The sequence below is a fragment of the Canis lupus genome, chromosome 7, assembly GCF_003254725.2.
Source record: "Canis lupus dingo isolate Sandy chromosome 7, ASM325472v2, whole genome shotgun sequence".
NCBI lineage: Eukaryota > Metazoa > Chordata > Mammalia > Carnivora > Canidae > Canis > Canis lupus.
This window is the reverse complement of record NC_064249.1, coordinates 72,829,644-72,850,591: the sequence shown is the minus strand read 5'-3', so window position 1 is coordinate 72,850,591 and position 20,948 is coordinate 72,829,644. Positions and strand designations below refer to the sequence as shown.

Sequence of the window (20,948 nt, the reverse complement as noted above, 5' to 3'; positions counted from 1 at the left end):
CCCCACCCCCATCCACACACCAATAAACCCACATCACACAATATATATCCACATGCCTAATTCAAATACCATTTCTTCTATGAAGCAAATCCTGTGCTATCTTCAGAGGCTACAAAGCTAAATGAGACATGGGTCTCAATTGCCTTGACCTCCCTTTTCAGCCCCTCAAGCGTGGGGACTCTGTCTTATTTAGCTCCAATCCTTCACAGTGCCTTCATGAGAAGACATTCAATGAATGTTAGCTTTAAAAGAAACTGATTCTTTTTCTCTCTTTTATGCCTTTAAAATACGTGAGCTAAGATAGTTTCCCCAAAAGTCAATCCAATAATATATTTGAGGCAATGTGACTTATATCCATCATAAACTGAATAAGGCAAAGAACACTAAAGACTTGAAAGTTTTGAATAGTTCAGGCTCTTCCAGAGACTCTCTGTGACCTTGAGCAGTTATTACCCTGAGATTCAGTGTCCTCACTGAAAAATGAGAGATTGAAACCTCTGGTCCCTTTCAACTTTATATATTCTGAAGAACTAATTCTCTATATTTTTTGATGGGTTTTATATGCAAGTTTCACAAATACACAAAACAAGAAGCTGTTTACATCAGGGGTCTGAGTACTGCCACATCCAGCCCACTGCCTGTTTTTGTAAATCAAGTTTTATTAAAGCACAGTCATATATATTGATTTATTTACTGCTGCTTGTCTGCTAACATCAACAAGGTTGCAAAAGACTACATATAAACCCTGGATGCAGGGCAAAAGATTCTCTTGGCCAAAGGAGAAAATGTGAGAAAGGTGCAGAAAAATTTCTTGTGTCACGCATCCTTAAGGAATACACATTTCTTGGAGCCAGTGGTGAACATGAGCTCTTTGACATTTTCTTTTCCCCTTGAAAAGACTTGTCAAACTGCTTAGTCTTTCATTTACTTTACTACCTTTGAAAAGACTCATTCCATCTCTCCATTCTGAGATGCTCAACAGAGACACTCATTGGATTTTGTATCACAAGTAATTTGTTCTTTTGGATGAAGAACAGCAAATGGTCAGCAAACCGCAAAATACTGGCCTTCTGCAGCAAAACTTTGCCAGTCTCTAGTCTAAATGATGTGCATTATGCTGTGCGACTTCTTGCCTAAAGAACCCTCCTGTGGATTCCCTGAATAAGATCTGGAAGTTCACCATTCTTTAAAATTCCACATATGCGTTGAAAAGGCAAAACACCGTAAATGTTCAGCAAATTGTCACTTGACTGAATCATCTGGTTCCTACCTGGGAGCACTAGAAGGAAAAAGGACGGCTCCAGTAAGCCAAAGTAAAGTGAGCAGGAACCAAAAATAAATCTGCTTACATTCTAATTTTGCCTGGGTCCACCACAGAAAGATGAGTCTTTAGATTTTGATACTGTGATAGGTTTTAACCTAAACCTGCTCTCTTGCCTACTTCCTCTTATATGCAACAGACAATGCCTGTAGCCAGCTGGATGACAATCATGTACAATTAAAAAAAAAAAAAAGCGTCTACATACGTTATTACCACTTTTGGACTCTGACAGAATGACGTGTTTGAATCTCTGACCATTACTCTGACCAAAGGAAGGCAGACACAAAATTATACTGTAGTATTCTGCTTATATGACTTCCAAGAATAGGCAATACTACTCTATCGTGATAGAAATCAGAAACTGGCAGGGAGGAGGTAACTGAAGAAGGGGCATGAAGAAAATTCTGGGGGTGATGGAAACGCTCTATACCTTTAGATGGTAGATATGAGGGTCAAAAGTCATTTAACTGAAGACTTAACTGTGCATTTACTGTATTTGAATATACCTCAATTTTCTTTTTTAATTTTTATTTATTTATGATAGGCACACAGTGAGAGAGAGAGAGAGAGAGAGAGAGAGAGAGGCAGAGACACAGGCAGAGGGAGAAGCAGGCTCCATGCACCAGGAGCCCGATGTGGGATTTGATCCTGGGTCTCCAGGATCGCGCCCTGGGCCAAAGGCAGGCGCTAAACCGCTGCGCCACCCAGGGATCCCTGAATATACCTCAATTTTTAAGTGGCTATTAAAGAATTTTAAAAATTTGGGGATACGTCTTCAGAAACTTTGAAGATTTTTAGGATCGCTGTCATTACATAATTTTCTCTCCATAGTAATGGATAAAAGGGTGAGGTAACAAGAGAAAGAAAAGAAAGGGGGGGTTTCCTTGAGGAAGAGAAAATTCTTGTCCAGTCTCTATACCATTTCCTTCAGAAATACATTCTTGCAGTAAGTCATCAGATATCTCAGTCAGGGGACTTAGTTCTCCAGAATAAAAAAAACCCAAAAGCAGAAAATTAGGAAACAAGTAAATCAGATTTTTTTTTCTTTAAAGTCTGTGTTTGTTGGACTATAAAAACCACGGAAAATATACAACATGCTCACACACCTCTTGGACGTCTGCTTTATTCAGATTTTATTAAATTTATTCTAATTTTGTACCGATATAATTAGAAATATCAAATCTGGTATATAGAACATTGATAAAATTTATCTTTCCACAAAGTAAGTTACTAATAAATGCTCTCTTTAAACTTGAACAAAAAATTCAATAAAGTTCTATGGCATCTTTATGATATCCAACATTCCTATTAATTGGGCTACCAATTTATGATCAACCGAAAAATCAGTTCTGCTTACTAGACATGCTCTATTTTTCAAAGAAAGGCTTACATCTTACTGATATGCTGATATCCTGGCTTGGGTAGCTTGGTGGAAATAAACCAAATTCTACTTAAAGTAATTGAGGCCACTAACACTGGACAACAATCCATGTTTACTGAACAGACAGTAAAGAGAGAGATCAACTAAACAAGCAAAATTAAATGAGAAGAGGAAAGGTGTTGTTATGCAATTAGTACAGGTCTAAAAGCCATGTTTTGGTTAAAAATCTAGGATTATCCAATTACCTTCATTTCCAACTTAATAAGAGAGAAAAACAGAATGTTAATGTTCAAAGAATCCCTGGAGGTCAACCCATCAGTGAAACCCCTTCGTTTTCCAAATGAAGAAAAGATGTGAGCTGAGTTCAGCCTGACCCTCCCTGGTTCACCCAAAGTGCACATGGAGTGGTCTCTATATCCCTGGCTGGTCTCACTTTACCCAAAAGTGGCTGCATACTGCTATACCCTTTCTTCCCACCTGCTCTTCCACCAAAGACACTTCCCGCTCTCATTCTTCCTGGTGATTTGTGCACATTCTTTTTTTCTTTTTTTTATTGAAGTTTAGTTGACATACAGTGCTGTATTAGTTGCAGGTGTACAAAACACTGATTCAACAATTCTATACATTATGAAATGCTCATCGCATAAGTGCACATTGACACCATATAACATTATTACAATACTTTGAGTATATTTCCTGTGCTGGACTTTTTGATCTCTGTAACTTATTCATTTTATAACTGGAAGTTTGTGTCCCTCCTTGGAGACTTAATTTAGTTAACAACTCCTCCAGAAGCTTTCTTTAACCCCTCTATCACTCTCACCAACCTAACCCCAAGTGGCAGTTACACCTTCTCTGCTCTCCCGGAGCACCCCACACATTTTTCTCACCACTCAAATATTGAGTGTCCACACTGGGTTAGTGGGCTAATGCGAGGATTCAGAGCTAGAGGCAGTGTTTCTGTCCTCATGGAGCTGGACTTCAGAGGCAGCTGAAATAAACTGTTAAACAGTCCTCTATTCTCACTGAAAGACTATTAACCATTTTTGTATTCCCAGAAACCAGTGTATGTCACAAGAGGCTCAACAGATGTTTGTTCAACTTCATGTTTATTATGAAAATTGGAATTTGAATTCTTCTAGTTTTAATGAGTGAGATAGATAACCATTAAGCAAAATTTACTTTTTAAAACAATGGAGGGTATTTACCTTCTATTCACTATCCTTTTATAAGTTTTATGTGTCAAGGTATACTCATTTACAACTGTCTCCAGTTTTGATTTTTATTTATTATTCATTTCATAGCATATTACCAAGAGCATATGTTAAACTATGAATAAAGACTAATTTAGTGGATTCTGAGAAAGCAGGTAGCATGCAAGGTCAGAACCATCTATTCCCTAACTGAATACCAATCCAAGATTTCTAATACTTCTAATACTTTTCTAATTCAAAAATAATAGCGAATTCTGAAAATATCATCATATATTTGATATTATCATTATTTACTGAATGAGTGATTCATTTACTCAATAAGCATATATACAGTGCCTAGGACTGTATGGCCCTAGGCATCAACAAACTCCTGGCCTTTAGAGAAGTCAGCTATAGAAGTACTGCTATGAAGTTGTGGGTTAAGTGCAATACTAGAATAATGTATGAGGTAGAGAAGTCACAAAAATGGACATGACCAACTTGGTGTGAGGGAGAAGTAGCCAGGGAAGAAGGCTTCACAAGAGCAGTGATGCTCAGATTCTTGAAGACTTCCCTGGTAGCTCCCCAACCCAAGGTCACATGTCCACATTTCAGCCTTTACTACTTTCAATCAGCAACCATTTGTTAAAACTCTGCTGATTGCCAGGACTTTTGACAGGGAAGGGGAAGATAGTTAAGGATTCAGCAATGAAGAAAACAGAGAATGTTCCTGTACTAACAATGCTTATAATTGCTGTGGGGCTAGGGATAAAGTTTTATGCGGTACACAAAAATGTTATTATCAAAGGATTTTAAGTAGGACCAAATGTGTTTGAGTCCTGCACTTTAGAATTCTAGGTTTCTTTCTTGACTTTGACCAAATCTTTAGCTTTTTTGGGTAAGTTTTATGAGCTCCTCCTCTTCAGTCTGCCATTTTTTCTCTCTGCACCTTCCCATAAGCTAAGTTTTTATAGTAGGTTCTACTTGCTGCCTCTATTTCCTCACCTCACACTCATTTTTTAACCTGCAGCAAACTGGCCTCCACCTCTATAAACTCATTAAACCTACTCTAGCCATAATCTTCATTGTTATCCACCCTACAGGCCTAAGGGGTGATTCAGTCTTGACATTATTGGTCATCTAGCTATTCCTGATATGGCTGTCCACTCATTCTGACCTTAACACAACGCCCTGGCTCCCAGCCTCTTAATCCCAATGCTCTTCCCTATCTGGTTTCTGCCCTTCCCAGGTTTCTGTCTTTGTTTCACTGCTTTCTTTATAAACACTCTATATTCTCTCCTTCCAGATCAAATGCAGTCCAAGTTTTAATGCTCTCCTGCATGTGAAAGTCTCCCATTAATTTTCAGCCTTGATCTCCCTCCCAAGTTGCCAGCTTATAGAACTACCTACCAGCTGGACATACACACTTAGCTCAAAGATTCACTTGGTAGGCTCATATCCCCATCCACAATCTGCTCATCCACAAGAATTCTCAATGTCAGTTAATAAAACACTCCAAAACAGAAACTCAGGTAATTTTCTCCCCATTCCCCTGGTCCCCAGTATGCATTTAATCATAGAATCATACCAACTCCATTGCTTTTCCTCCAGAACCCATTAACCTTCAAAATTATTTCTCTACCCCTAGTTATGGTCCTCCTTAAAAAATCTTTTACACTCCTACACTCTAGGAGATACTAGAACAGAATAAGCAAACAGTTACACGATTACAGCTGTAACTTTATGGATTTTAATTCAATAGCTATGAAACTAGATTAAAATAGTAAGAATGACATGAATTGGGTATGAACATACTGAAGATGGAGAATGAAAGAAACAGAAGCGAGAATAAACCAGATTAAAATTTGGTTAACTGAAGAGAGTTCCTTCTTAAGACACTTTTAAAAAAATCATTCCATGGACTCTAAAGAAAATCAGTGCTAATTTTTTTTTTAATCTCCCACAATAAGAACTATTTTAGAGTCTAAGGATCATGTTTGTTTAATATTGGTATAATAGAAATCAGCTTCATTCGGGTTTCTTCTAAGCAGTGACTGACTCATGTTGTTTTAGCTGGTGTTGACTCACTGCCCCACAAAGGATGACACAGCTTTAAATAGGCAGAGCATGGCCTGCTTTTTCCAATTACATGCTGCCAGCAACCAGAAAGTGGGGGTCCTCTGGAGTGGAGCTTTCTGCAACTAAGCACAATTTAGACTTTACAAAAACAGTTGCCAAGTCGACCTTATAATCACTGAGCTTTATAAATGAGGAGGGAGAGAAGTTAAGTTGTGGTATGTTAAAAATCACAGAGGCCAGGCATCCTCTGTTTTTCAAAACAAAATCTGCGGAAACTTACAGTCAGCTCTTTTCCCATTTAATTGCTTACTCTATTGAGGTCAGCAAATGTTTTTCTTTAAGATTCCAATGAAAAGCCACAAGTGTGTTTTCAAGACTCTCCACGTTACCTTAGTGAGATAACGTAGGGTAGCTGTAATCGTGTTTGAAAGGAAGTTAAGGAAATGCCATTCTCATAATTGTTGCCACCTTTTCTCCACTTCTATACCCATAATGTCTCCCAGTGAGAGAGCCAGTTTTCCCTCTCTGCTATAATTTCCTTGCCAGCTGCCTGACTGCTCCCAGAACACATCAGACCATGCTGTGGGCCTGAGTGGGTGACCAGGGATAAGCAGAATGAATTCTGAGTCTGGCTCTAAAAGTTGATTATTCTTGCAACAAGACACTTTTCCATACTTTGCTTTCCTATTGTACCAAAGAGATTGTCCCTTGCAGTCCTTACTCATGAGTAGTCTTTCATGATGCTTCATTTTTATTTGTAACACACTCTAAACTCCCTGGCTGGTTAAGAATAGTTAGAAGAGATTCCTAAAGACACAGCAGTTAGCAGAGAAGTCCAAACCACACTGTTTATATATAACTAAAATGACTGTCCAATCTCCATAGTGCCCAAAGATCTGAAGTTTATCAAAATGAATACCTTGCAAAATAAACACAAGTGCACACAGCCTGAAGGCCATTCTAATTCTGACCTCTCCAGAAGACCCAAGCCTAGACTACAGTGGACCCTGGATTAATTTTCTAAATAAAAATCCTTGCAGCCCAATTTTGGTCAGCATTATCCATGGCTTCAAGATCATTAAGGGATAAGGGCTATATAGACCAGGCATGGCTCAGGGGTCTGGATTGCCACAACCTATCTTATAGTATCTAAATTTTTGAGCAAGATTTAGAACAAAACTGATCTTCACAAAAGTATGGTCCAGGACCTGGATTGGTCCCTTGCTTGACTTAAAATCACAAAATTAACTCAAAATGGATCAAAGATCTAAATGTGAGATAAGAAACCATATAAATCCTAGAAGAGAACACAGGTAGTAATTTCTCTGACATCGACTGTAGCAACATTTTTCTAGATATGTCTCCTGAGACAAGAGAAATAGAAGCAAAAATAAACTATTAGGACTACATCAAAATAAAAAGCTTCTGCACAGTAAAGGAAAAAAATCAACAAAACTAAAAGGCAACTTACAGAATGGGAGAAAATATTTGCAAATGATATATGCAATACATGGGTAGTATCCAGAATATATAAAGAACTTACACAACTCATCACCCAAAATACAAATAATCCAATTTAAAAATGTGCAGAAAACATGGACAGACATTTCTCCAAAGAAGACGTCCAGATGGCCAACAGATACATGAAAAGATGCTCATCACTCATAATCAGGGAAATACAAATCAAAATCACAATGAGATATTACTTCATACTTGTCAGGATGGCTAAAATAAAAAAAAATATAAGAAACAAGTGTTGGAAAAGACGTGGAGAAAAAGAAAGTCTTCTGTACTGTTGGTAGGAATGCAAACTGGTACAGCCACTGTGGAAAATAGCATGGAGGTTCCTCAAAAGGTTAAAAATACAACTACCAGGGCACCTGGATGGCTCAGTGGATTTAGTGTCCAACTCTTGATTTCAGGTCATGCATGATCTCAGGGTTGTGAGATCAAGCTCTACGCTGGACTCAGTGCTAAGCATGAAGCCTGCTTAGGATACCCTCTCCTCCTCCCTCTGCCCCTTCACCCCCAAAAATACAACTATCCTACAATCTAATAATTGCACTACTGGGCATTTACCCAAAGAATACAAAAACACTGATTTGAAGGCATACACCCCTATGTTTATAGCAGTATTATTTATAATAGCCAAATTATGGAAGCAGCCCAAGTATTCATGGATAGATGAATGGATAAATAATGGAATATTATTCAACCATGAAAAGGATGAAATTTTGCCATCTGCAGTGACATGGATGGAGCTAGAGAGTATAGTGCTAAGTGAAATAAGTCAGTCAGAGAAAGAAAAATACTAAATGATTTTACTCATATGTGGGATTTAAGAAACAAGCAAAGCAAAGAAAAAGAGACAAACCAAGAAGTATAAACAAACCAGAGAAATGATTACCAGAATAAGGTGGGTGGGAGGATGGGTGAAACAGGTGATGGAGACTAAGGAGTGCACTTGTTATGATGAGCACTGGGTGATGTATGGATGTGTTGGATCACTATATTATACACCTGAAAATAATACAACACTGTTAACTATACTAAATTTTTAAAAAATTTTTTAATTAAAAAATTAATTTATTGGCCCTTTGCCTGTGGGGAGAAGAAACAAAAGAATTTTTATGTTGTGAGTCATACTGCAAGGAACGAAGTGAAAAATATCTTTAAAACACAGAAATCTAAGTAGTCAAAGAAAGTTATTAATAAAACTAAAAAAATCTAAGAGCTAGTTACTAAGAACATCAAATTTAAGGATTAACAATTGTCCTTCCCAATTTTTGACCCAAAAAAAGCACAGGAAGATTTCCTGTTACTAACTGCTTAGATCTCACTTTCTTGGTCAAACTGAAATGACTTCTTCAGCACATTTTGTCTACTTTGAAATATTGTTACCTAATGGGGCAGCTGGGTGGCTCAGTTGGTGGAGCATCTGTCTTCAGCTTGGGTCATGATCCCAGTCATGATCCCAGGGTTCTGAATCGAGCCCCACCCACATCAGAGCAGGGAGCCTGCTTCTTCCTCTGCCCCTCACCCCATTCATGCTCATGCGCTCTAAATAAATAAATAAATAAATGAAAAACTTAAAACAAAATAAAATAATAAAATACTGTTACCTAAGACTGCATGAAGGGCAAGGACATAGCTTTTAAATTAAAAGGAAGGGATGCCTGGGTGGCTCAGCGGTTGAGCATCTGCCTTGGTTTGGGGCGTGATCCTGGGTCCAAGGGTCGAGTCCTGCTTCGGGCTCCCTGCGAGGAGCCTTCTTCTCCCTCTGCCTGTGTCTCTGTCTCTCTCTGTCTCTCTCATGAATAAATAAAATCTTAAAAAAAATTTTTTTTAATAAATTAAAGGGAAAAAATTCCTAATATTGCACTTGCTTCAACTGATAACAAAATTTCTCAACTATTTATATCCATTTATATTTAACCCACTGCATACTTATTCCATTGAAACAGAATAAAAATGATTACAAAAGGAAAAATTAAATCAAACTGAATATTTGTAACATCTACTATGTGAAAGTTGCTAGTTTGCTAAGGGATGTAAAATAAGTAATAACTAACCCTGCTTTCAATTAATCTACAGCCAAATTGAGACAGAAAGACCCTAAATCCATAATTTATTAAATAATGTTTCAAGATTTAAACAACAGGTTAAAAGCACAAGTTTTGGAAGGGCTCAGTGGGACTTCTGGCTCTATCATTACCTCTCTGTGTGACCTTGGGCTACTTCTCTGTGCCTTACTTTCTTCCTATGTCACAGGACTGTTTTAAGGATTAAATGATAATATATGTTAAGCTAAGTAAGTTCTCAATAAAAATAGTCCTGTTAAAAAAAAAAAAAAAGAGGGCAGCCTTGGTGGCGCGGCGGTTTAGCACCGCCTGCAGCCCAGGGCGTGATCCTGGAGACCCTAGATCGAGTCCCACGTCGGGCTCTCTGCATGGAGCCTGCTTCTCCCTCTGCCTGTGTCTCTCCTTCTCATTCTCTCTCTGTGTCTATGAATAAATAAATAAAATCTTAAAAAGAAAGAAATGACATCATAGGATAATGATTATGACAAGTTAAAACCCTCTGGCTGCTAGTGTCAAGGAATTTTTCAGGAAAGAAACTTGGTCCTTACTTTTCTGACTACATTTATTCTCTCTTGTTTGGCTCTTCATCTCCAAATATGAGTTTGGTTCCAACCCACAGACTTGTTAACTGGTTACTTGTGTGATTTTTTAGATATGATAATGAGGATAGGGAAAACTGTCAAGAGATCAAAAAGAAGATCATTATTAGTTGTAATGTCATTTTTGGATGTTTGACTTTTCTAAGCACCTGTGAGATATCTCTATGGATCTAAAACTATAAATATGCTGATAGACCTTTGTATAAAAACAAATGGATTGACCAATATTTTCCAAATAGATTTTCATAAAAGAATGCTGAACAGGAAACCTCAAAGGGATTCTTTTCTCTATATACATTATAGATACACAAAAGTAAACTTTGTGGCTAATCGCAAAATTTAACATGGATCTAAAAACCTGTGGGGACACCCGGGTGGCTCAGCGGTTCAGTCCCACATCAGGCTCCCCACAGGGAGCTCGCTTCTCCCTCTGCCCATGTCTTTGCCTCTCTCTGTGTCTCTCATGAATAAATAAATAAAATCTTAAAAAAAAATCTAAAGACCTGTCTCTTATGTATAAGATAATTGACACCACAACTCAGAATTACTAAAACAGAAGTAAGTCTCAAGTACTTCATAATTTTAAAAAATCTACATACTACTTTGTCTTTAGTTTCCTGTCCTTTGTACTGCGTGCCTGTATGTAGTCATCTTCTATTAATCTAAGGGATCAGAAATGGAATGCATAGGTTTAGTTTTTAAGAGTAACATGAGACAAAGCAGCTGTTCTCTAAGTGATACTTAGTGTATGTTCTTCTACCCTTGAACACTTAATGCCTGTCAAACAGACAGTTTTATGTATAATATTTATTTATTGAAGAGTGACATATACAGTTGATACTAAAAGAATGTGTCATAAACCCCAAATACTTAAGATGAATATATAGTGAAATAATTTTTTAGTGCTCATTTTAGAAAAGAGCAACTTGAAGCTTTTGGGTACATTACTGTTTGGTTCTGAAATGCATCCTCTAGTAATCACAAAGAAATGAGAACATGAAATTTCATGTGATGAAGAATGACACATTATACAAAACTACTAACTCAAGTAACCAGAACACAGCAAGAAACTGAAAGCAAACAAGCAAACCAATAAACGCTCAAAGAAACTGAAATAAATGCTATCAAAACCTTGTGTTAGAGTATATACAGTTTAGTCCGTTGAATGGCATTTTCTTTACACAGTTCTAACAATCTCAATTATCTAATGAAAAGTAAATTACAAAGCACATTAAGAATAACAACATTAGAACAATAGTACTGCTAAAGGTTTTCAAGGCTGCTTGGAAATCAGGGGAAAAAAACAATAAATATTTAAGTTATATAAGAAAAAGAACAATATACCAATGTAGTGCTTGGAAATCAGGGGAAAAAAACAATAAATATTTAAGTTATATAAGAAAAAGAACAATATACCAATGTACGCTATTTACTATGAAGGCAAGCAAACTTACACATCTCAATAGGTGCCTTTACTATAGCACTGTAAATCATACTGTCTTAATGATGACAGTCACTAAGAAAAGGTGCATTTCTGGGACACCTGGGTGTTTCAGCCTCCGGCTCAGGTTATGGTGTCGGGGTCCTGTGAACAGGTCCTACATCAGGCTCCCAACTAGGCAGGGAGTCTGCTTCTCCCTCTCTCTTTGCCCCTCCCCCTGCTCATGTGCATATATGCTCTCTCTCTTTAGAGAAAATTAATAAAATCTTTGTTTTTTAAAGGTGCATTTCTGTCCTGGTTAAGGGTATGCCTAACCTTATATTTTTTTCCAAAGAAGCTTAAAACAAAATCTATCCGTTAAATGGATAAACTTTATTTCCAAAATTTTCTTCTGAGAATATTTTATTCCCTTCCTTTGCTCTACTTCATAACATTTTACTTTTATTCTTTGCTGGAACTGATACGTAGAGACTACAGACTGAGAAAAAAGAGAATAGGAATTACTTCAGAAACCAAATAGTTTGGTTTGAGGACCAAATAAGAAGAAATTTTAATTATATGTAAATTAAATATTTATTTTAGGTATGAAACATCTGCATAGGTTCAAGTAACATCTCAGGAACACTGGTAAGAGAAAAATGTTTCCATTACGTATTAACATGGTTCTAAGAAAACAGCCTCAGTTTTTTTTTTTTTTTAAGATTTTATTTATTTAATCATGAGAGACACAGAGCGAAAGAGAGGCAGAGACAGAGGCAGAGGGAGAAGCAGGTTCCCTGCAAGGAGCCTGATGGGGGACTCAATCTCAGATCCTGGGATCACACCCTGGGCTGAAGGCAGACGCTCAATTGCTGAGCCACCCAGGCATCCCAGCCTCAGTGATTTCAAGTGGGATTTAACAACTATCCTCTCTTAACATAGAATTTAATTTAGAAGCCTTCTGATTATTTTCCACGGAAGACTATCACAAAATTTTGCTCCTGAAAAGATTATGAAACTCTGAAAATTAGGAAATAAGTTTCATGAACTCAGACCAGATAAAGCTGAACTATTTATTATACTTGGTTGATTTTTTAAAGCCGAAAGAGATAAAAACAATACAGAAAGAATACTGAATGTGGACTTTATAGAATGGAAAATACATCAGTACAGAATTGAGAAAAAAATCGGTAGAGGGGAGTTTGAGAAAAAAAACAGGAGATATTTCATAATCACAAAACATCTCCCCTAAGGTACTTATTAATTACATAGAGAAAAATATAGTTTACCAGTACAGAAACCCAGCAGGCACCATTTTAACCGGGTGATGAGAGCCAACGTCGACATTAGTAGATAGACTGCCATCATATACCCTAATATGATGCACTTGAGAAGGGCCCAACATTATTCTGTGGAAGTCTTACCCAGAATGCATAATTTCTATCTAATCATGAGAATATAACACACCACAGGGCAGCTGGGTGGCTCAGTGGCTGAGCATCTGCCTTTGGCCCAGGGCGTTATCCCCGTATCCTGGGATCAAGTCCCCCGCATTGCGCTCCCCACAGGGAGCCTGCTTCTCCCTCTGCCTGTGTCTCTGCCTCTCTCTGTGTGTCTCTCATGAATAATAAAAAAGAAAGAAAGAAAGAAAGAAAGAGAAAGAAAGAAAGAAAGAAAGAAAGAAAGAAAGAAAGAAAGAAAGAAAGAAAGAAAGAAAATTATCGCACCAATCCAAATTGAAGAACTTCCTATAAAACAAGCAATCAGTACTCAAAAAGTGCCATAAGAGATAAGGACAGACTGTCAGAGACTGGAGGTTTGGAAGGCAAAACTAAATTCAATGTGGTATCCCAAATTCAATTCTACAACAGAAGAATTCTAATGCTGGCAGAAAAGCTGATGAAATCAGGTTATAAAGCCTATATAGTTAAGTGTACTACATCAGTGCTAATTTTTCAGTTCTGATCATGGAACTTGGGTTATGCACAAGTTGACATTAGGGGAAACTGGGTGAAGGTTACATGAAGTACTCTGAACTACTTCTGCAAATTTTCCAGAAGTCTAATATTATTGCAAAATAAACAAGTAAAAAAATATTACTTGTATCCTCATGAATATGAATCTACAACACCCTAAGTTCCCTGAATTTTTGTGGATATGTTAAGGATTAATGATCAGGGATAACTGAGCAGGTTAAAAATGGACAGAGCAACTGGCCAAATGTTTAGCCAAATGACATGATCAAAGGAAATGTGCCAGATGTTTTCCAACAGCTTCACATACAGAGGCACCTACGCTCAGCAGGGGCCCCACTGTAAAAAGAAACCAGAGACACCAACTATGGTTTTAACCATAACATTAAAAATGACCCATAAATATCTTATCCTCTCGTAAGAATTCTATATCCATTACTATTTCTGAATCCTCTAGAAAAAGCATTTCAAAAGTATCCGCCCCATATTTTAATGTACCCATGTATATGTCCAGAAGCTCACAAAGACCTTATAAGTACTTAATTGAACGAGAGTTGGCATCTTGAAATAAATGTGTTTTTAATTAATTTCCATCCAGGAAGATGTTAATATGGCACTAAGGGTTGCTAAATTTATTTTTTCCACAAAATAAAATATTTATTTTCTAATTATCATTAATTCTATTTTAATCAAATCATTCACATTACTATGAACAGTTATGCTACAAAACAAAGATTTTAACATTTCTGCAGAATTAGAATTCCTAGGATAACCTTGGTTAGCTCCTTTATTTGTTTTTGAGGAAGAGCTGGTTCTCTTCTTTTTTTTTTTTTTTTTAAGATTTTATTTATTTACTCATGAGAGACAGAGAGAGAGGGAGAGAGAGGCAGAGACACAGGCAGAGGGAGAAGCAGGCTCCATGCAAGGAGCCCGATGCAGGACTCAATCCCGGGTCCCCAGGATCAGGCCATAGGCTGAAGGCGGCGCTAAACCCTGAGCCACCGGGGCTGCCCCTGGTTCTCTTCTTCTTCTATATTTGTTCTCTCCTAGGAAGTTTATAATATAATGAAATAAACATCAGAAATACTCATGGTCATTTTATACTATATACTCACCAAAGAATATTATATATATTTCTTATATACAGCTTAGAAAATCTTTGAAAAACAAGACACCCAGCTTTATCTTCAGCTACCTTTCATTTTGTTAAGTGAAATTATTTCTTACGTATGTCAATATTTTCCACTCTGGATTTTGGGTCTAGAAGCTAAGCCTCTTTAAAAATCACATGATTGTAAAGACAGTCCCAAGCACTTAACAGAACTGAAAATTTACAATCCTTCATTCTCTTTTATCCTTTATAAACAGAATATAAAGACAGATTGTGAAATAAAGAATGACTTTCCCTCCTCCAACAAATACTTAGTACTCAAGTCTTTTTCCTCCATGAATACACTTTGGGGATAGGTACCAAAAATGTTTTACCCTCCTCTTTACATCAACAACTGGGATTAAAAAATGGTAACCGTAATAACACATCTAACAATTACTGGATGCTTCGCTCTATTCTTAAGCAGCTGAAGCAGGTTACCCAAGACCACAAGGTAATAAATGGTACATGTGATGAATGGAGTCTGGGAGCCTGACCCCAAGCCTGAGAACTGGCAAGTATACTCCATACTGGCTACTTATTCTAATAAAACAAGCAGTCCCTAAAGAAAATACAAAGGCCACCCAGCTTCAGTGTTGAAGAGTTATCGGGGGAGGCATGTAACGGAGCAGCCATTACTCAGCTTTAGCCAGTGCTGGCAGACAGAGCAGAGGCCTGAGTTGCTGGATTCTTTATTCCTTTATTATTATTTCTTTAAATGAGAAGCTGGCAGTCCAGATTGATATCTGAAGCCTCGTGTTTCAGAATGTTCCCACTTATTCCAAGCTTTTTCTAAAAATCCTATTGGTCTGAAAGGTAAAGGGCCACATTCTCAAGGCAGGGACTTTGTTTTATTTATCTTTGTACTCCTAATGCCTAATGTGTGGCTGGCAAATGTAAGTACAAAGAGATTGACTTCAGCTGTTTAAAATCCTGCCAACTTATCTTGGCCATTTTATAACCTTGGTAGGAATTCATTCATTTATTCATTAGGTATTTACTGAGCTACCAAAATGTGACAGACACTGCTCTAGGCACTTGGAATTAGAACAGTGAACAAAACAGAATAATGAAGGAAGAGATAGAGACTGAGATTATACTTTAGTGGGAAAAATCAGCCCAAAAAACCAAAAGCACATAAAGTCAGATGGAGTGGAGGCTTGGAAAATAAGGAGACAGTTTGCTTTGAATCGAAACTTTGCTAACTCAGAGCTCAAGAATGATGATACAATAGTCCATGCTTCCTAGTGCCATACTGGTCACTCCTCCACAAATATGTTACACATATGTAAGCAATTTAAAGGAAATGGTATTCTTGAAAGAGAGAGTGCTTTCTTCATAAGTAGAACAATACGATCTTGCTCCTTGGCTTGAAAGGAAGTATTGATCAGTAGTTAGTGAGTCAAAGGTTAATAACTGGGTCCTGATTATTTCTGTTATCAGACTCATGATTGATGGTGTCCTCCGGCTCCTTGTAAATACAGGAACTTCTTTTTGATTGTTGTTACTGGGAGCCAAGGAATTAAGCTATTCTCTCAAGATTTAGTTGCAGGGGACAGGGTCAATTATCTCCTGCATCAGAGAGTTTAGAGTGGTACAAAGGTTCCTATAGAAAGGATGCACGCAGTCACCAAAAATGCAAACTTGGAGCAACACAAATCTCACTGGCAACCATATGATAAAACACTAACAATGGCACACAACTCTTCTGCTCTCATGCATTATCATTCCACAAGACCACATGTTTAGCTAATGGAACTTCTCCAGTTTGCTTTGGAAACGGATATAGTTTTAGAAGGCCCAAATGGCACAATCTAGCTATTACTCTTAGACAGCTGCTGGGAGTTAGTGACAGGATAGTTATACTAGGACCATCTAAAAATGCACAAACCAGATCCCTGCTTCTCATGAACTCACTTATATCTATTTAGTTACTCATAATCTGAGTAATTATAATCAAGGATTATGTTTAGAAAAGAAAACACCCTGAAGACAAATTCAAGTTTATATCTTCAAGTAGCCGTTAAGACAATGTGATCGATCCTAAGGCTAGAAGAAAAATGTTACTTTCTCACTGTCTTTATATAAAAATAAGATTTCACTCAACCTGCTCTTTTGGAAGAAACAATATTGTCTTTGTTAGCTGAGCCTAACATAGATCTCATGCCAATGTAGTTTATTCTTCCCATGGATACAAGCCAAAAGGATATTCCTTGAAATAAAATCACAATCTGTTGAAAGCCTCACAAATCAATTAGGAGAGAGAAATAATCATTATCACATAACTAAAAAGAAAAAGAAAAAGTAAACAAAAATAAACTTGATGCAAAAAAGTAAATCAACACTCAAACTTCCCACTTGGAAAAAAAAAAAAAAAAAAACACATTCATCAGTGGATCCATAGTAGATAAATAGCCACATTTAAACAAGCAAAACTTCCCCAAACTCTGAGTCAGATCAAACTATCTCACTTATTATTGTCTGAGCAGGGAAATTTCCTAAGACTCTAACATTTTTGTTTAGTTAATGGAAGTCACATTGGCCTTGATCTTGCATCAAACAGATGAACATTAATAGAGTAATTTAACATAAATCCTTGCTATATTAAATCTAAAAATACACATAATGAAATGGTTATAGACCTTTGTTGACCCAAAAGAAATAAATTATAATAGCATTTACAGCATTGAGTAAACATTAGCAATAATAAAGTAACGATACCAATGTATTTATATAGTTGAACAGTTTTTAAAATCTAGAAATAAGATTGTTTTTAAAAGTCTACTCAGATTTACTTTTAGGGAATCTCTCCAGCTATATTTTAGCTTAGATGGCATGCAGTTACTAAAGAAACCCTCAATAATATTCGAGGATTTAGGATAATGTATTTTATTTTTTTTCTTTTTCTGCTTGTCTCATTTCCATTTTTTTTTTAAATTCTCCAAATATGTCAATAGGTGAATTTGGCAGAGATGAGGCATGTGCCTCTTTACCATCAAGTTATATCAAGAACAGGACTCCACTGCTAACCTCTGCTAGCCAAGGACTTTAGCCACTACCAGCTGAGACTTGCAATCAAGGACAATACAAAGAACAGCAGGCTCACTCATCCAGTCCACCAAAACTTGAAACAACATCAAGTGATGGTGCTCTTAGGCCCTGGCAGGAAACACAGCTGCGAGATAAAGCCCAAGCTCGGGAAACCTCTGCTCCCTGTGGAGCGGCTCTGGGTACCTGCTGCCCGGGTGGCTGGCGGTGGCCCTGGGCGCGCAGCGTGGCTCGGAGCTGGACGGCTGGGAGCGAGCGTACGAGTGGTAGGCGGTCAGCACCACGCCGCCCGAGTCCTCCACTTCCATCCTCATCCGCGCATGTCCCCGCTCCGGCCCGAGAACAAAGGCAGGCACCAGCATGGACCAGCGCACCGGGACCCGGGCACCAGCCGGGCGGTACGGCCCGTCCAGCTCCTAGGGGCGCGCTCCCGCGGCTGTCAGGGGCGCCCGGGGAAGCCAGCCCCGCCCGCGGGGCAGCCCTATTAGCAGGGACTTAAAGACACGCCCACAAGCCCCGCTGGGGGTGGGGGTGGGGGTGGGGGCGGGGGCGGGGAGTACGCGGGTTGGGGGGGGCCGCAAGAGTCGGGGGCAGGGGGATGGGGGGTATCCCTGTTTCTAGGAAACTGCAAACCCGCTGTGATCCTTCGGGGTTCAGGCTAGCTGCTCTAGGGATTTTTCTTGCTTTGTTTTTCTTTTTCTTTTCCTTTTCTCATCTCTCCCCCAACCCCCCCCCCCCCACACACACACACATACACACCCAAATGGGGGAGGCTTATCCCACAGCTAGTAACATTTCCTGCCTGGCAGCAAGACACCGAAGAAAGAAAGAAATCTTGCCTTGGGAGCCTGGGCTGAGAAGGAGAGGGGCCAGGTCTACAATGTGTGGTCTGGGGAAAGGAAGAAAATGTGACACCCTCTCATTTAAAGCATCCACATCAAAAATTGAAGAACCAGATTATGTTGCTGTGTACTTGGTCAAATTACAATAAACTTGATTTCCTTTTGGGCAGGTAACTCACCCAGCAAGCAGAAAACCTCCCTCCCTCACCCTCAACGCCACCGCAGCAACCAGCCTCTTACCACACCTGACATCCCTTTCCTCCTACCAATCCTGATCAAATTAAGATACTGCTTTCAACTTGTCTGAAAATTAGACTTGATTATTCTGGGCCAAATGCATGTTTTATCCAGATGTCTTTATTTAGAGAAATGTGTGGCAGGGAGGCAGGTATTAATCAGAAACGATTTTCAATCATTTGGAGTCTGAAATATGTCTTTACATATATAAAACTAACAGCACAAATGGAAAGACGACATTCTTTTAACCATTTAAAAAGGGAACCAGAAGATGCTAGAGGCCCACAATGACTTCATCTTTTACACCCAGACAGAGTGTTTTACCTGTTGTCTCTCACACTCCCCTGGGAGCTACAAGGAAGGGAAAAGAGAAGTTAGTTTACCCCTTACCCGAGTACTTACTATACTAGGTCATGCTAGGTATATAATTTCTCATAATCTGTTTCTGCACCTGTGAAATGGGAAAAACAGTAATCTTCTCATGGGGTAAAAGCATACATGCTAGGTTCTCCAGAAATGTTGGTCCTCTCTGCTACTTTCTTCACATTATCCAGAAGAGAGACATTTGTTTTCAAAGGTTGGACAAGCAAAAAAACAAAAAAACAAACAAACAAAAAAAAACCAAAATGCTTCTTAGAAAATATTTTGTTGATTAAAGGGGTTAGAATGACTAACATTTACTAAAATACCCTTTATGTGTTGGCTCCTGTTCTTTAGCTCTTTAAACAACTCTATGAGGTAGGTATCATTTGCATCCCAATTTTGTGAATTAAAAATTTATCAAACATCAGCGCATGAAAAAGGCATATACAAAGAATGCTTCCTTCTTCAAAATATATCAGTCCTGATCTTGGGGGTCATGGGACTGAGCCCAATGCTGGGCTTTGCACTCAGCAGAGGGTTTGCTTGAGATTCTCTCTGCCTTTCCCACTCATGCTCTCTCTCTAAAATAAATAAAATCTTTAAAAATAAATAAAACTTTGAGGCCAGACAAGTTTCAGAATTTAAATATCATTTTTTAAAAAATTTTTAAAAGGGGGAATCCCTGGGTGGCGCAGTGGTTTGGCGCCTGCCTTTGGTCCAGGGCACGATCCTGGAGACCCAGGATCGAATCCCATGTCGGCTCCCAGTGCATGGAGCCTGCTTCTCCCTCTGCCTGTGTCTCTGCCTCTCTCTCTCTCTGTGACTATCATAAATAAATAAAAATTTAAAATTTTTAAAAGGTAATTTGGTACAGGCACCATTTAATACAAAATATTCTCCTTCCAGTAATTTGGGACGGTACCCTTATTCAAACTTATTATTTCCTAAGTAGAAAGAATTGACTGTAAATGGAATAAACAAAGCCTATTAATAATCTCACATTTATTCAGATCAGGTTTGTCATTAAATCAGTTTTGCTACTAAACTTTTTTAAACATGTAATTTTTATAGCTTTTTGCATTTTGGAATTACCATAAGGATTACAGTAGTGAAACTTTTTCTGGGCATGGAATTTGTCTCCTTAACATTTTTTTTCTCTGAACTACAGATTCAGAATTTGAAATACTTGCAGGATATTTTCTTGTGAATATTTTTAGCCATAACTCTGCCTCAAGATGTCCAAAACTACGGTGGTGCTCCCTAATGCCAGCTTCAGCAGCCCAGCCCTCTCTCTTGTACATTCATATTTTAGAGGCCCTGGAGTCACTATGGCTTCCAACCATTCCTCCTATTCCCAATGCTGGGTTTTTGTTCTCATGTCACCATTCCTTGCCTAGGTGTTGGCCATCCTTCTTTGACAAAGATGACTTTCAAACACCTTCCTCTTAAATCCTTCCCCTCTTCAAAGTGCTGGTAGAATGATTCTCCTAAAACATAGTTCCTCCCCTTCTCAAAACCCCTGTTGTAATCCACTTGCTATAAAATAAAGTCCAAACTTCTAGGATAGGTGCTCTAATCTACTTTGACCACCCATTACTTTTTTTTACTCCTGAGACCCTGTGACCCTCTCATACCAGCCCATCCTGCCCTCTTATTTTGCCTTTGCTCCTGTCATTTTCCTGTCTAGAAATCCTTAAAAACCTTCTACCTCTCCCCCATGAAGCCTTCTCAGGTTGTTTCTAATTCAAAGCCTCCCCCCCT

The 20,948-nt window shown here is 38.3% G+C and overlaps 1 protein-coding gene across 19 annotated transcripts in view; it reads right to left on the bottom strand.

Moving 5' to 3' along the window:
* ARHGAP28 (Rho GTPase activating protein 28) overlaps positions 1–20,948 on the bottom strand; it is a 258,329-nt gene that overhangs the window by 188,286 nt on the left and 49,095 nt on the right. For 8 of the 19 annotated variants that reach the window (XM_025429478.3, XM_035718715.2, XM_035718716.2 and 5 more), the window contains exon 1: positions 17,932–18,202. The exons of the other annotated variants lie outside the window; for them this stretch is intronic. In XM_025429478.3, the coding sequence (XP_025285263.2) occupies positions 17,932–18,107 (176 nt within the window). In that variant the 5' untranslated portion in view covers positions 18,108–18,202. Of the gene's footprint in view, positions 1–17,931; positions 18,203–20,948 lie in introns of those variants that run through there. 19 annotated transcript variants of the gene reach the window in all.